Source organism: Cervus elaphus, chromosome 20 (assembly GCF_910594005.1).
Source record: "Cervus elaphus chromosome 20, mCerEla1.1, whole genome shotgun sequence".
In the NCBI taxonomy this organism is placed as follows: domain Eukaryota; kingdom Metazoa; phylum Chordata; class Mammalia; order Artiodactyla; family Cervidae; genus Cervus; species Cervus elaphus.
In genome coordinates this window covers 66,170,332-66,185,400 of record NC_057834.1, presented here as the reverse complement: position 1 = coordinate 66,185,400, position 15,069 = coordinate 66,170,332, and the positions used below count along the sequence as shown (strand labels likewise).

The following is a 15,069-nucleotide window of genomic DNA, read 5'->3' as shown; positions in this document are numbered from 1 at the left end:
AGATCAAACCAGTCAATCCTAAAGGAAATCAACTCTGAATATTCATTGGCAAGACTGATGCCTAAGCTGAAGCTCCAACACTTTGGCCACCTGCTTTTCCAAAGAGCCGACTTATTGGAAAAGACCCTGATGCTGGAAGAATTGAAGGCAAAAAGAGAAGAGGGCTGCAGAGGATGCAATGGTTACATAGCATCACCAGCTCAATGGACAAGAATTGGAGCAACTCCGGGAGACAGCAAAGGACAGGGATGCCTGGCGGTCCATGGGGTCTCAGAGTCAGACACAACTTAGTGGCTGAACAACGACAATACGTCATGCCCTATAGCCCCCTGCTTTTTTTTTTTAATCGTTAGGCACCATCAACTTGTCTTCTAAGAAGTCAATCAAATTATTCATATTAACTTATTTTTCCTAAAATTAAAAAAAAAACTTTTTAGAGATCAACTTCTCATACATGCCATCTTACTTTTTTCAGTTAATTAGAGTATTTTAATAAAGTGTAATTCTTGTATATTTTACCTTTTACATTTGCTTAGGGTCCTTTAGTAAAAATACCCACAATTTAGAGGAAATATACATTGCCTTATCCACATTTATTAATATGCAGATTATTAAAAATTTCCTTTGGGAGTATAGGTGCTTAAAAATATTGTGTTTCTACTGTACAGCGACATGAATCAGCGGTACATATACATATGTCCCCTCTGTTTTGGATTTCCTCCCCAGTTAGGTCACCACAGGACACTGAGTCGAGTTCCTTGTGCTATACAGTAGGTTCTCACTAGTTACCTATTTTATGCCTAGTAGTATGTATACATTAGACCCAGTCCCACCCCCTTCCCCCTGTTGGTGCCCATGTTGTTCTCTATGCTGTGTCTCTTTCTGCTTTGCAAATAGGTTCATCTGTACCATTTTTTTCTGATTCCACAAATATGCGTTAATATACAACATTTGTTTTCACTTTCTAAATTACCTCACTCAGTATTACAGTCTCTGGGTCCATCCACATCTCTGCAAATGGCACAATTTTGTTCTTTTTCATGACTGAGTAAAATCCTGTCATAAATATGTGTCACATCTTTTTTATTCATTCATATGTCGATGGACATTTAGACTGCTTCCATGTGCTGGCTGTTGTAAATAGTGCTGCAGTGAACATTGGCATACATGTATCTTTTGGAATCACGTTTTTCTCTGGGTATATGCCCAGGACCGGGATTGCTGGATCATATGGTTGGTTTTTTTTTTTTTTTTATATGGTTGTTTTATTTTTAGTTTTCTAAGGACCTCCATAGTGGCTATATTAATTTACATTCCCACCAACAATGTAGGAGAGTTTTCTCTCCATACGCTCTCCATTTATTGTTTGTGGATTTTTTTGATGATAGTTATTTTGAATGGTGTGAGGTGATATCTCACTGTAATTTTAATTTGCATTTTCTCTAATAATTAGTGATGTTGAGCAATTTTCATGTGCCTCTTGACCATTTATGTCTTTGGAAAAATATGTGCTAAATCTTCTGCCCATTTTTTGATTGGATTGTTCTTGTTTTTTTGGTATTAAGCTTTGTGAGGTATGTATATATTTTGAAGATTAATCTCTTGTCAGTTGCTTCATTTGCAAGTGTTTTCTGAGGGCTGTCTTTTCATCTTGTTTATGGTTTCCTTTGCTGAATATATATAAATTAAATTTCAAGAATCTCAGATAACTCTTTGTTTTGTGCACTTAATTACATTCTGCAAAAATTGGGCAAATTCGACTTTGTCTTTTTAACAGTGAGAAGAAAAGGAAAGAATGAAAGACCCTATTAAGTGAGCCTTAGTCTATATTCTTGTTATAATTCTGCTTCTTTGGGGATTACTGGGTAAGCTCCAATCTGTTTACAATTAGTTTAACTACTTTGTACACTATTTCCAGCAATTTTTTAATCCCTACATGACTAGGCTTTTCCTATTCAATATATTTTAATTTTGGTGCCCTCTTGCCTCTGGATAATGTCCAAATTTTTAACCATTTCTTACCAAGATTCCTTTCCCTCTTCTCCCTCTTCACACTATTCTGGAGCCAAATGAAACTATTTCAGATTTCTAAAGCAGCCTTTCTCATGATGTTTCCCAGCCTATGTATAGACTATTTTCTCGGCCTGAGATTCTTTGCATCTTCCTCCTTCCCACCTCCCTTGCCCTTTGCTCACTCCACAAGCTGGCTCCTTCCATCTGGCTAACTCTTGTGCAGGGGTAGGGAGTGTGAGTGTGTGCTCAGTAGTTCAGTCGTGTCCAAGTCTTTTTGACCCTATGAACTGTAGCCCACCAGGCTCTTCTGTCCATGAAATTTTCCAGGCAAGAATACTGGAGTGGGTTGCCATTTCCTACTCCAGGGGAGCTTCTGGACCCAGGGATCAAACCTGCATTTCTTGTGTCTCCTGCATTGGCAGGCGGATTCTTACCACTAGCGCCTCCATATTCAGGCTCAAGTCTAGATTTCTGCAGAGAAGTCTTCCCTCACTTCTCAGCACTAATGCTGTCCACAAAAGCTTCCTAATAATACTCTCCACTTACTCCAACCTATCATGTATCTTGTTTATGGAGCTTACTTATCTATATACTGTCTAAAATATATATTTCTCAAGAAAACAATCTACCTTGTCCTTGATTGTATTAATAATCCTAGCACCTAGTACACTGCCAGGCAAATAGTATCTATTTGTTGAATGAGTGAATGTATAAATGTAAAAAGAAAATGTATGCTTGTTGTTATGGGAAATAAAACATGGTTATGAAGAGAAATGTTTTACCTAAAATATGTTGTATATATATAAATACATTTTTATATATCATATATATATTTTAGGATAAGCAGAAATTATTTTTGTCTGTGTGCAAAGTAGATTATTCATATCATTATTATTCTACACTAACATGTCCAAATTATACTTTAGATATAATCTAAAGAATAACATAGAATCTTCAGTAGGAAGGCTTAGTACACAGAAGATATTGTGTTTTTTTCAATACAGTTATAGGTATTAATCAGAGAAGGCAATGGCAACCCACTCCAGTACTCTTGCCTGGAAAAATCCCATGGATGGAGGAGCCTGGTAGGCTGCAGTCCATGGGGTTGCGAAGAGTTGGACATGACTGAGTGACTTCACTTTCACTTTTCACTTTCATGCATTGGGGAAGGAAATGGCAACCCACTCCAGTGTTCTTGCCTGGAGAATCCCAGGGACGGCGGAGCCTGGTGGGCTGCCGTCTATGGGGTTGTAAAGACTTGGACACGACTGAAGCGACTTAGCAGCAGCAGCAGCAGCAGCATAGGTGTTAATAACAACAGCAGCAAGAACAACCATCAGGAATTGTTCAATAATTGTATAGTATGTTGTGCTTGGAAAAATGGAAACCAAGAGTCTCCCTTTAGTCTGTTGAAATATTATTTTCTCCTGGAGTTTCTGCACAGGAGTAGGCAAAACCTGAGATTCTTTAAAGGGGCACCAAGGGTCACCATGGGAACCACAGGGAACAACATTTGTGTTTCAGGCTTCTGGAACAGAACAACTGAAAGAATGTGAGCCACAGCAGGGGAATTTAGGAATCCATGGCAATTGCTTGAATGGGGTCGTTGGCCCCAATCACATTCTAGGGATAGTACCGTGCAGCAGGCAATCCAAAACGAGGGACAACATTAACTTGTATCCTGTGGAATTGTCTTCAGTTGATAAAAACAGCTTCCCTATGAGTGTATATTTTGCTTGTGTTTTTAATCTAGGTATAAATTAAGTAACAATACATAGATCCAAAAAGACATAATTAGAGGCTTGTGAACATCAGATTTTGGAAATAATTCAGTATTTAATATAGGCTTTAACACCAGTAATGAATGTTTGTATATAATGGCATCATAACATAGTAGTCTTATTGAATTCTACAATTATTCTTGTGAGTTAGAAGTTATTATAATCCCCATTTAACACCAGAGGAAACAGTCTAAGATAATGCATACATTTGGTGATAGAGTGATGCCTGAAACCCAGGCTTCCAATGATAAATCCCGGTATTTATTTTCTGCTATTTAGGCTACAAAGGAACCAATTTATATATCCAAGTGATTCACATAAGTCCACCTTCCAACATCTTAAATACTCATTTATTCTCCAAATATTCATTGAGCATCTGTTTTGTGGCAGTTTTCTCATCTGTAAAGTGGGACTAATAATAGTACCTGCCTCATAGGCAACTGATACGAGACCTGAGATAGAAATTGCTCTGCTTGGTTTTCAATGAACTCAACTTTTATTGTTTTCCTGATAAAAACATGTATAGAGTACAGTAGTGACAGTATTAAATGTACATGTGGGAGTGAACACTGGAAACAAGATTAACATGTGAGCTCACTAATGATATTTCTCATCAGGGTGATGGTAAAGGGGGGGATGGTAAGTTGAAGCAGTGGTGATCAGGGTGAAGAATGGTGGGAGGAATATTATTTTATATAATTTTTGGAGGAAAAAAAGTTCATTTCTTTATTTGTTCTCCAGAGTAGGAATGACAGGTAAGTATAGATGGATAAACTATATGAACTTTAAAAAGTTAATTAATTTATTATTTAGTTTTGGGCTGTGCTGTGTCTTTGCTGCTAAGCACGGGCTTTCTCTAGTTGTGGCGAGAGGGGGCCACTCTTCATTGTGGTGCTTGGGCTTCTCACTGTTGTGGCTTCTCTTGTTACGAGCACCAACTCTTAGGTGCACGGGCTTCAGTAGGTGCAGCATGTGAGCTCAGAGGCTGTGGTGCGGGCTTAACTGCCCTGTGGCAGGTTGGATCTTCCCAGACCAGGGATCAATCCTGTGTTCCTTGCATCGGCAGGCAGATTCTTAGCCACTAGACCTTCAGGGAAGTCCCAAACAATGTAAATTTAAAAACTGTATTTTAAACTATTTGAAAAAGTAGCAAACTGGTCAACAAATTGAGCCATATTATGTATAGTGACCTGCCCATGGAACTTTCTTTTACGTTCTAAAACTACATCCTTCTTTACTGACTGCATTAGTCAAGGATGAGGTAATTATTGAATTATTTTATTTAGTGTTCACTGAAACAATATTTCTTAAACTATGTAGAATGCTGGTATACTATTGATAAATCACAGGGGTGGAAAAATAATTCAGAATTTTTAGAAGCCACATGACAACAATAGCAATGCAAATAATTAAGCACCTTTTATTTTTTTAATTGTTTAAATTATTTTCTCTAAAATTTTGAAGAAAATAGTTAATAATGGACATTATTGGTTGATATTTTATCATTTCAAAATTTTCAGAATCTATGAACTAAGCAATGTCAAAAAGCTAAGTTAGGGGAAAACTTAGACAAGATGGTTGATAATAGAGCAAATAATGAATTCTTGATTCTACCACCAATCAGCTACATACCTTGGGAAACTGATTTTTTACTGTGAACTTCAGTTTCTTCTTTTTTCTTTCCTATATTTTGACACATTATCTTTTACAAATGAAATATTTTATAGATATCCTATGTGCTCATCCTTCCTTCTCCACCTCCATCCCCAGGTGGGGCCTCTGCTCCTTTTGACTTCATGGAGTCTGCTTGAAAACTGGACCTAGCTAACCTTTCAGGTCCCTTCTGGTTTTTACTAGCTTTGATTCTGGCTTGAAATTCTTTTTAATTTTTTTTAAATTTTTTATTTTTTTTTGGCTTGAAATTCTTAAACAGAATTAGTGTGATGCCGAATATGACTGGGTCAGGCCAAGATCTTAGCATCTGTGAGCAGCCACACCGTTTACAATTTTTTGTGTGTTTGTATTTTATTAAAAGCTGTAAATTATTTTTGACATTAGATAAGCAATCTATCAAAATATTGAAACAATTAAAATTACTTTGAATTTCAAATTACTCAACGGTGTAGGTTTCTACTGCCCGTTGATTCACAGTTAAACTGAAAATTTTTAGAAAGAATTCAACAGATATATTGTGTATTTGCTCTTATTTATGTAGATAACATCATGACTGAACAAGCAACTAAAACAGCAAGTTAAAATTATAGTCTGAGAAATAATGATAATTTTAACAGAACTGAATATGTAAATATCATAGCTGTCAGGCCTTTGACTATTCTGAGCAACTTTTTTCTCCTCTCTTCTAATGAGAGAATATTTTTGTTTTATTTTTGGCAGCCAAATAATAAAACAGTTTTTATATGGTTTTCATTGCTTTTATTCCCATCTGACTCTTCATCAGTGCCTTTTTTTCTGATCTCAGAACTAGTCACACCAGGTCACCACTGGCCTGCATTTGGTCCTGGGACAAACTTTATGAAGGATACAGGCAAGCTGGAAAAGAGAGTGACTAGATAACAAAGGGGCTTGCAATCCATGTCATTTAAAAAAAGGTTGAAGAAAATGGAGATTTCTATATGGGAAGTAGTAAGGAGGAAGAAGTGGCCTAAGGGAGCTGCCTTTGCATTTTTGAAGACTTGTCATGTACATGAATAACAAACAGTGTTCAGCACAGTCTTAAGGGACAGAATTAGACCAAAGAGTGATAACCTATTTTGGAACTGCCTCCAGCAGTGAGTTTTCTAGCTCTGCAGGTGCCTAAGCATAGGCTGCAGACTGCCCCTCAGGGCTGCAGAGGCAGGATTCAAGCTATGTTTGCAGAGTTGGAATAAATATAGGCAAGTTTTCCAACTTGAGACACTTCTATACTTAGTTAAATTCCTATGTGTAATATTACTTTCCCTCTCTTCAGCTCAGTGATGTCTGAATTCTTAGTACTTTCTTTATATGTGAAACACTGTTCCTTATTGTTGTTTAAGATAAAAGTCAGTTTCTAACATTTATATTGAGTGATTAGAAAGAAGTTTTTCCCGTTATCTTCCTCCATAGACTGTGAAATCATGCCTTTATTATGAAACTACAACCATTAGGAACTTTGACCTCATGATAATTGAGAGAATAAAGTGTTTTATGACCTCATTAGAACCTTGACATGTATGTGTGCTCTGTGCACACTATTTTGTTCACAATTTTTCTTGTAGGATTTTTTAAATACCATTTAGATTGTGAAGACTTTGGTTTAGAGAGATTTGATTATATGGACAATCACTTATTTTCCTTTATGCAGCTTCAAAAAAACATTATAAAGTCTTACCAGCTTGAAAAATTTCATTAGAATACTCATTATAAATATGCCAAAGGAAAAATAAACATTTTCATTTTGCGTTCTTAATTTTAAGAACCCTATTTTGTTCAAGTCATAATTCACTCATGACCAAAATTTCTAAGCAAGAGAATTATATGAAAGAAAATGTTTTCATAAATTCATTCTTGAAAATAGCAAGGAATGTTTAATTAAATCTGACTTACCTGAAAGTATAGAGTTCTTTCCATTAGACTATTAACTTAGTAAAATGAAAAGTTTATGCATTGAATGAGAACCAGAGCTTCTTTTTTCTAATGCAATTTTTCTAATACAACACTTATATGAAAAGTTGTTAGGAGTTTTGTTAAGGAATTTAGAGTCTACATGAATTTTACATCATCGAATTTGGAAACAGATTGCCAGCACTGAATTAATTTAGCTTTTTAAACAAAGTGGGTAAGTTTATTGAGACATTTACATATTTTGCTTTTCCATAACTTTCACATATTAAGTCTCAAACTTCAGCAAAATAATATGAACTGGCCAACATGATTGTTGACACTCGATTTGTGGGAATAAATATCAGGCAAAATGCAAACAATTGTTGAATGTGGACAGTATATTTAGAGATACTTCGTTCTTTAGAATTCCATAGCCATGGCCAGGGGCCCGTAAAATGAGAAGTGCATCTCAGCAGAGTGAAAGACTCATTAGAATTCATCTTTTCAGGACTTTTTCGGCTTTAAAAACTCTTTTGAGATAGTCTTTACTCAAGCCTAGGGGATGGCAGGAAGTCGTCTTTACTGAGTCCCCCAGTTTTAAATTTATATGATTCTTGCCTTAAAGATGTGGATGTTAGGGTAGGTTTTTCTTTTTAACTATCTTGCAAGGGCTTGTTCGATTAGAATTACTGAGATGTTCCGAATATCTTTTCTGAATATCCAAGTAATATTCGTTTATCATTGTTCTGCGGCTGTTCAGCCTGTTGGATGGCCAGCAAAGCTAAGACTAGTAAATTGAGTTTTACTTGCTGGCCTCAGAGCGCTCCTACAGTCAGTCGTCTCTTCTCTTGTGCGCCCCCTTCCCCCAAGAGGTAAACAAACGACTGCGGAAACCGAAGGCTGGCACAAATCCTTTTCTGTTTCTGGAGAAACCACTCAGAGCGCATGCTCTTCCGGCGCTGGGTCCGTAGCGCCATTTTCATATCGCAGGGACTGCCCTTTAATTAAGCACGCGGGTAGGAACACCCGGCGTTAAAGTTGTTGGAGCTGTTCCAAAAGCCTCACAGAATCAAGTCAAAGGCTTCTTTGAGATGAACCACTCCCAGCGCTTCAGCTAAGACTGCGTCAAGAAATTCTTTTGTGTTTATTTTCCCCGTGGACAGGTGGCCGTCTCCCCATTCCTCTGTTCCCTCCCCGCCCCCGGGCTGGTCGCGTTCCTCCGCCCCGCCCACCACCGGGACCCGAGCGGTATTAAGCTTTGGCATTTGTGATGATTTTGCGCCCACAGCGGCGACCCAAATGAGAGGACGTGGGGAACCGGATGGGAACGTTTTACCCCGTGAAAACAAAGCACAAGTTAATTCAGAATCCAGTATGTGTAGAGGAAACCAATAGGTGTTCTGAGCTAGGAGGTAGGGCTTTTTTTTTTTTTTTTTCCTCTTTCAGATTTTATTTCTTATAAAGATAGAGATCCATCAGTGGTGGGATGGGCGGTGGTTGAAAGATTAGCTGTAGGTAAGGTGGGGCACCGAGATCCTAGATCTATAAGAGTGTGCGTGTGCACGCGCGCATGCAAGAGTTTGGAACAAGGGTGAGTGGGGCGAGAGAGGTAGAGAAATGAGAGAGACAGGAGAAAACTCTGGAGTGGGAAGAAGACTCAGTGGGGTTCAGAAAACGAAGGGACGCGGGCTCATCCTTGCCTGAGAAGCCACAGCAGCGCTCTCCGGGACCACTCCCAACTCCACCGTTTCATTCATAAGTTTCGGGTCTGGAGGCCCCGCCTGGCTCCCCGGCCCCGGGCCGCGTATCCCGTGCAGCAATTGGTGGACGGCAACAAAGCCTTAGCAACTGGCTCTTAGTGACCCGCGGGGCGCCTGGTAACTGGGGCGCAGGGCCGGCGCGGAGAAAGGAGCTGGGCTGTCCCTTTAAGGGATGGCCGCGGAGCCGTGAAAGTGGAGGGATCTGAGGGAGGGCGGGGAGGAAGGCCTGGGGGCGGACCCAAGGCGGGGAGGAGGAGGAGGAAGAGTTGCTGCTGAAAGGAGGTGGCGAAGGAGGAGCCGCAGCAGCTGCTGCCAGCCGGCGGGCACCGGAGTCCTGCCCGCTGCCTCACGAGTAGCCACGGGCGCGATCGGGGCCAGACGTCTCCTCCTCCATGATCACTTTGGGAGCCGGGGGAAGACTTTGCCCGGCCGTGAGAGCTGGTCTGCGTTTCCCAGGCGCGGCGGCGGTGGAGCAGCGGCAGCAGCCGGGTCCGATTCGGAGTGGCCACAGCCCGGGGCGTGTGCGCCCCGCTCGGAGCGTGCTCGGGTTCCCCACGGAATGTCCCCGGGGCGCCCGGCGCGCTGACCCCCCAGCCGCCTCCGCCTTCGGCGCCTGCTGCCTCTCTCGGGCGGGCTTGGTGTTCGGGACTGCAAGCTTCCCGGCTCCTGGGCAGTGGGGAAGCCCCCGGGGGCGGGTGACCTCAGCTGGCCACGACCCAGCCCTCCCCCGTGCGTATCTCGCTTAAGATGGCAGCGGAGTCAGGGGAACTAATCGGGGCTTGCGAGTTCATGAAAGGTGAGGAGCAGTCGCCCCGCATCCTCCAACCCTCTGTCGACACCCCAGCTCTTCACTTCTCGCCCCTGTGTCCCAACAACTGTCTCCGGCTTCTTCTGGGGCCCCCAGCGTACTACAATCGCTGCGCGCGCTCTTATCCCTTTTCCGTACTATCCTTTCCCCCGAGGACCCCCCGCTTCCGGCTTCTCTGTCTTTCTTGCGTCCCTCGTTCCCTCTGCAGCACTTTCGGAAGGCCTCCCCGCTCGGTAAAGGGACCGCACCGTCCTCTGCCGGGCTCCAGCACGCAGCGGCTCGAGGGGACCCTGCTCCAGGAGATCCTTTCAGTTGCCTTTATCCTACTGTTGCTGGATCTTGGTTTTCGGGACACCTCCAACCACACCCCCCTGTCTCTCCTCCCTTCCTCTTCTTGAAGTCTCCGGAGCTGTAAGGGAGAGTCTCGCCTCTCTCTTCCCCTTCCGCAGAGGTCTGTAGATTTCTGAACCAAACTTGCATCTCCAGTTCAACGGGTACCCTCAGCTTCTACCTGCTCCCGCTGGCCTGAAACCAGGGAGATCTGGGAGCTCTGCACCCCACTGAGTCCCTCAGTCGGGCCCTCGACTCACTTCTCTAATTGATGTGCTCTTGGATCTCTGTGTCTTTCCGGGAGAGATCAGGTTTCTGCAAGAATTCCACGTGTTAATGGGGTCTTTAAATACCGGGTAGCAGTTGTTATTTTGATCCTCGTGTATTAGCACCCCCATACTCCACCAGCTTCCCTGCTTCTCATGTTTTCTCCCGTCTTTTAAACTTGTCTTTCAGATCGGTTATATTTTGCTACTTTAAGGAATAGACCAAAAAGCACAGTAAATACCCACTATTTTTCCATCGATGAGGAGCTGGTCTATGAAAAGTAAGTTTCTATATATTTTTTTAATCTCAGCTATTTAACTTGTTGGCTCTTGGGTAAGGAAATGCTATGCACCTTTATGACAGTTTTATTCTCCTTCCCCAGTGGTGCAAGTAACAAATCCAATTTCTTAGGCTCAGAGGCTGGGGAAGAGGTGCAGGGAAAGTTAAGGTAATTTGAACCTGTCATCACCTCATTCCTTTTAGTCCTCTGTCTGTATTAGTTCTTCCTACCACCACAGTAAACTGCAACTGTAGATTCCTAACACTCCCCAGAGCAGGGCCAGGGAGAGGCACCCTCTATCCTTGCTAGATTCTGTAATAGGCATGTGAATCAGTCACAGGGTATTTATTGGAGCACCTACAGCGTACAGGGCAGTGTGTGTATTACAGGTGCTTCAGCTTTACGGTTCACAAGACTTCTGCTGTATCCCAGGATGTTTTTGTTTGTGCAGCTCATATTTGGAAAGTGGGACTCACTTAGCTGAGTCCCAGTCATATCTATGAGTAAGATTTTACCTGGGTGGTAAATTGCTGCGTTATTTTATTTGAGTGTCTCAAGCGTCACTGCATTATTATTTTTTGCCTTTGAGGAAGTGGTATAGGAGTGCTGATTTACATTCTTTGGTTATTTGGCTTTGTGGGATTAGGATTTAAGAGTGAAAGATGCATGTAGGGAACGGTTTTCTGTGAAAGACTGTTGATCTACATGAAAAAGATTATAGTAGAGTAAACATTTAATTCAAAGAGAGAGGTCTTGATTTAATAAAAGCAACATAATAGTAAGGAATAAGAAGGCTGAGTTGGCTTGATTATGTTCTTTTATTAAAAGACTGGTGTTTCAGGGTAGTCAATATATTCTAACAGAAAATTTTACTTTCTTGCTGCTTTAACCATATGTCCAAGTACATGAACATAGTTAAATAAACTGTATTCATTATAGAAAGTGTCCTAGGACTTGTGCTGTTAAGGGGGATTTTGGGAGTTCTGCCTAAGGATTTGTGAGTACCACCAGGCGTTCGAAAAGTGAGAGTATTCTAGACCATCCAGAGCATATCTTTTCTTTGAGGGAAAACAATCTTTAATTGTCACTTCATCAGAGGGATTCATGAAACTGATGTCTTCAGGACATTTCTCTTACTGGTGCTGGGAGCAGGATGCTCCTTGAATGACTGAAGCAAAGTGGGAATGAAAGGGCCCTTTGCTGCTGCTCATGAATGCCCAGAGCTGCTGCAGCAAAGAGGTCTGAATCCCTGGTGTCAGATTACAGCTCTGCTCCTAGACAGAATGGAGTACTGCACTGCCTACTCCCTGACCTCAGGTACCTGGATGATGTCACTGCCAGCAGTGTTTCTGGAGTATTCATTCTGTTGTTGTGAATGTGCGTTGTTATCGCTTTCTTTTTTGTGTGTAGAGTTTGGGGACCTCTCGCGAGTCTGAGGGTAGGGACAGTGTATATGCTCTTATGTTCAGTTCTTCAGTGATGTGCTGGAGGTTAATATGTCACTGAATAAACCCCAGGCATTAAGGTCTCAGTTGCTTCTTTTGGGATTGCTAGATGATAGATCTAGATCTAACAGGAAATTACGTTTAGTCAACTAAACACAGTGCTCAGTGGTTTGATTCTGATACTGATATATGAGGAAAGATTTTTGTGTGATTTTAATGTTGGCATTTTAGGATAGGACTTCAAATCACATTCTTCTTATACTGACTCTACTGTATTTCTGTAAAGAAAGACTTGCTGGAAAGACCATCCAGTTTATATGGTGAAATTTTGATGTCATTTGAAACTTTGATAAAGACTTCAGTCTGCGTGGTGTGTACTTCTTTTTGTTTGAGGTGCCCAACTTCTGTGCCACAGGAGTAGCTATAGTTCTGATCACCCACAATTCCATTTTTTGGTCACCTTGAACATTATACAGGGTTAGATGATGTAGTGAATACAATGAAGATGGATACACGTTACCTTCACGGAGCTCCAGAAAGACAGGACTGCAGTGAGAGAGAGAAAAGATAACTGCCATAGACTCACATACACCCCTGGGCTGGGGAGAATTCACGGTCGGGGGAGCACATTTGGTTGAGGGGTTCAGAAAAGGCTTCATGGAGGAGTTAAGACTGGCTTGCAGAATGGACAGAGATGGGAGAGGAGAGATCCCAGAAGCAGGAATAGCAAGGATGAGGAGGGAGGTTCTAGAGTGTCTTCAGGGAATAGTGAGACCTCTGGTTTTTCTGGTGTGTATACAGGTTCAACTTGAATCTGAAGTTGAAAGGTCAGCTGGGCAGATTGAGTGCCAGGGTTCCCTTAATATGCCATGGGACTCTCTTGAGGATTTGAGGGCAGTCCAGGGTATGACTGGTCCTATGCTAACTGCAAATAATGGCACATTTCATCGAGGATTTAAATGCATGTCAGGTGCTCGGTGCTCCACAACTATTAATTTATTTTATTTTCACATCGGTTTTTAGGCAGTTACTGTTATTATCCTTAGTGTGCAAACAACGAGAATAAGGGACAGAGAGGTTAGGTAAATTGCCCAAGGTCACAGAAGTAAGAAGGAGCAGACCTGAAATTTGAAATCGAGCCCCCTAGTTCTGGAGTACGTATGTGTGTTCTGTGCTTAGTCGTTCAGTTGTGTTTGACTCTTTGCAACCCTTTGGACTGTAGCCCTCCAGACGCCTCTGTCTGTGGGATTCTCCAGACAAGAATATTGGAGTGGGTTACTGTTTCCTCCTACAGGGGATCTTCTGACCCAGGGACTGAACCAAGTCTCCTGTGTCTTCTGCATTGCAGGCAGATCCTTTACCACTGAGCCATCTTTGAAACCCTAGAGGACATATATCTTCTCTCAAAAAATTAATATGATAGCATCATTTTGGATGGATTAGAGAGGAAGTAGAACCCGCTTAGAGAAATTCTGAAATGTTCAGGGGGATGAAATAAATGCCTTGATTAGAACTGGTGGCAATGGTGGTGGAAAGAAGAGCTCTGAATCCATGTGATTTGGCAACAGATCAGGTACGTGGGTTGGTGCGGTGCTGAGGAAAAAGAGGGGTCCAAGAAGTCTTTAAGACAGCTTGGGTCACAGTGAACCTGCTGGGGCCATTGACTGAAACAAGAAGTAGGGCAGAAGAACTGGCTTTCATGGGGAGATCAGGTGTTCCCTATTGGTCAGATTGGAGGGAGGGAGTTTATGGGATGTGCACATCAGGGTTGAATATCACATAAATTAGAAGTCCTTAAATTTGGAGGTTTTCCTCCAAAAGATGATAAAGCTGTGAGGATGATGTAATTTCTGGGAGCTAGAGAAAAATATCAAGGGCTGTATTTCATAGGCATGACCAGGATGAGAGGAACCAAGGGAAAGAGGTAGTAATAAGCAGTCAAAAAGATGGATCAACTCTGAAGGAGAGAGAAGAGAGGGGAGAGGAAGAGAGGAACAGATGCAGTGGAATCCATCTCGTCAGCATTGCTTTTAGGATGTATTGAATTAGACCGCAGAGACCTTTGAAGGACGAGTAATATCAGAGTTCTTCTGTGACAGATAGCATATAGTGAGGAAAACTTGGACTATCATATCAGATTGTAATTCTCTAAGGAAAGGAGAGGGCTTCCCTCGTGGCTCAGCGGTAAAGAATCTGCCTGCAATGCAGGAGCCTCAGGAGACGCAGGTTCGATCCCTGGGTTAGGAAGATCTCCTGGAGGAGGGCATGGCAACCCACTCCAGTATTCTTGCCTGGAGAATTCCATGGACAGAGGAGCCTGATGGGCCATAGTCCATAGGGTCACAAAGAGTCAGACACGACTGAACCGACTTAGCATGTCTGCAAGGAAAGATTATTAGTATATGTGATCACACAGGGCCTTATACAGCCCTCTATCTGTGTACTTATTTACGGAACATGTAAGTGAAATGCTGCCTTTCTGGCTAAATTATCATCCTGGAAATGCAACTGTTATTTTTTGAATTAAATAAACCAACAAATATTTAAATAGTAAGGCTTTGTTCCTCTTAAAGGAACTAAGGGCAAAATTTCTCCCAGCTAAAATTTTAGAACTGATTTCAAGCTGACTTTGCCTGTGGGGTTGTTGGAGTGGGGTGTCTGCTGTAGTGATAGCCCAACACCTCTGAGTTGGATCTGGGGAGGCAGTAAAGGCCCTGAAGTTTCTTAATCCTGGTTTGGTAGCTACCAGCCCTGACACCTGTCAGGGAAGGAGGCATAGATTGGCAACCCAGACCCACAGGTG

General features: G+C 41.9%; 1 protein-coding gene across 6 annotated transcripts in view; it reads left to right on the top strand.

Moving 5' to 3' along the window:
- Positions 1-8,093: 8,093 nt before the first annotated feature.
- The window catches only part of CDC14A (cell division cycle 14A), a 179,865-nt gene continuing 172,889 nt past the window's right edge, over positions 8,094-15,069 (top strand). For 3 of the 6 annotated variants that reach the window (XM_043876112.1, XM_043876110.1, XM_043876108.1), the window contains exons 1-2: positions 9,163-9,932; positions 10,731-10,821. In XM_043876112.1, the coding sequence (XP_043732047.1) occupies positions 9,884-9,932; positions 10,731-10,821 (140 nt within the window). In that variant the 5' untranslated portion in view covers positions 9,163-9,883. Of the gene's footprint in view, positions 8,789-9,162; positions 9,933-10,730; positions 10,822-15,069 lie in introns of those variants that run through there. The other 3 variants (XM_043876109.1, XM_043876107.1, XM_043876111.1) reach the window with 2 other exon arrangements.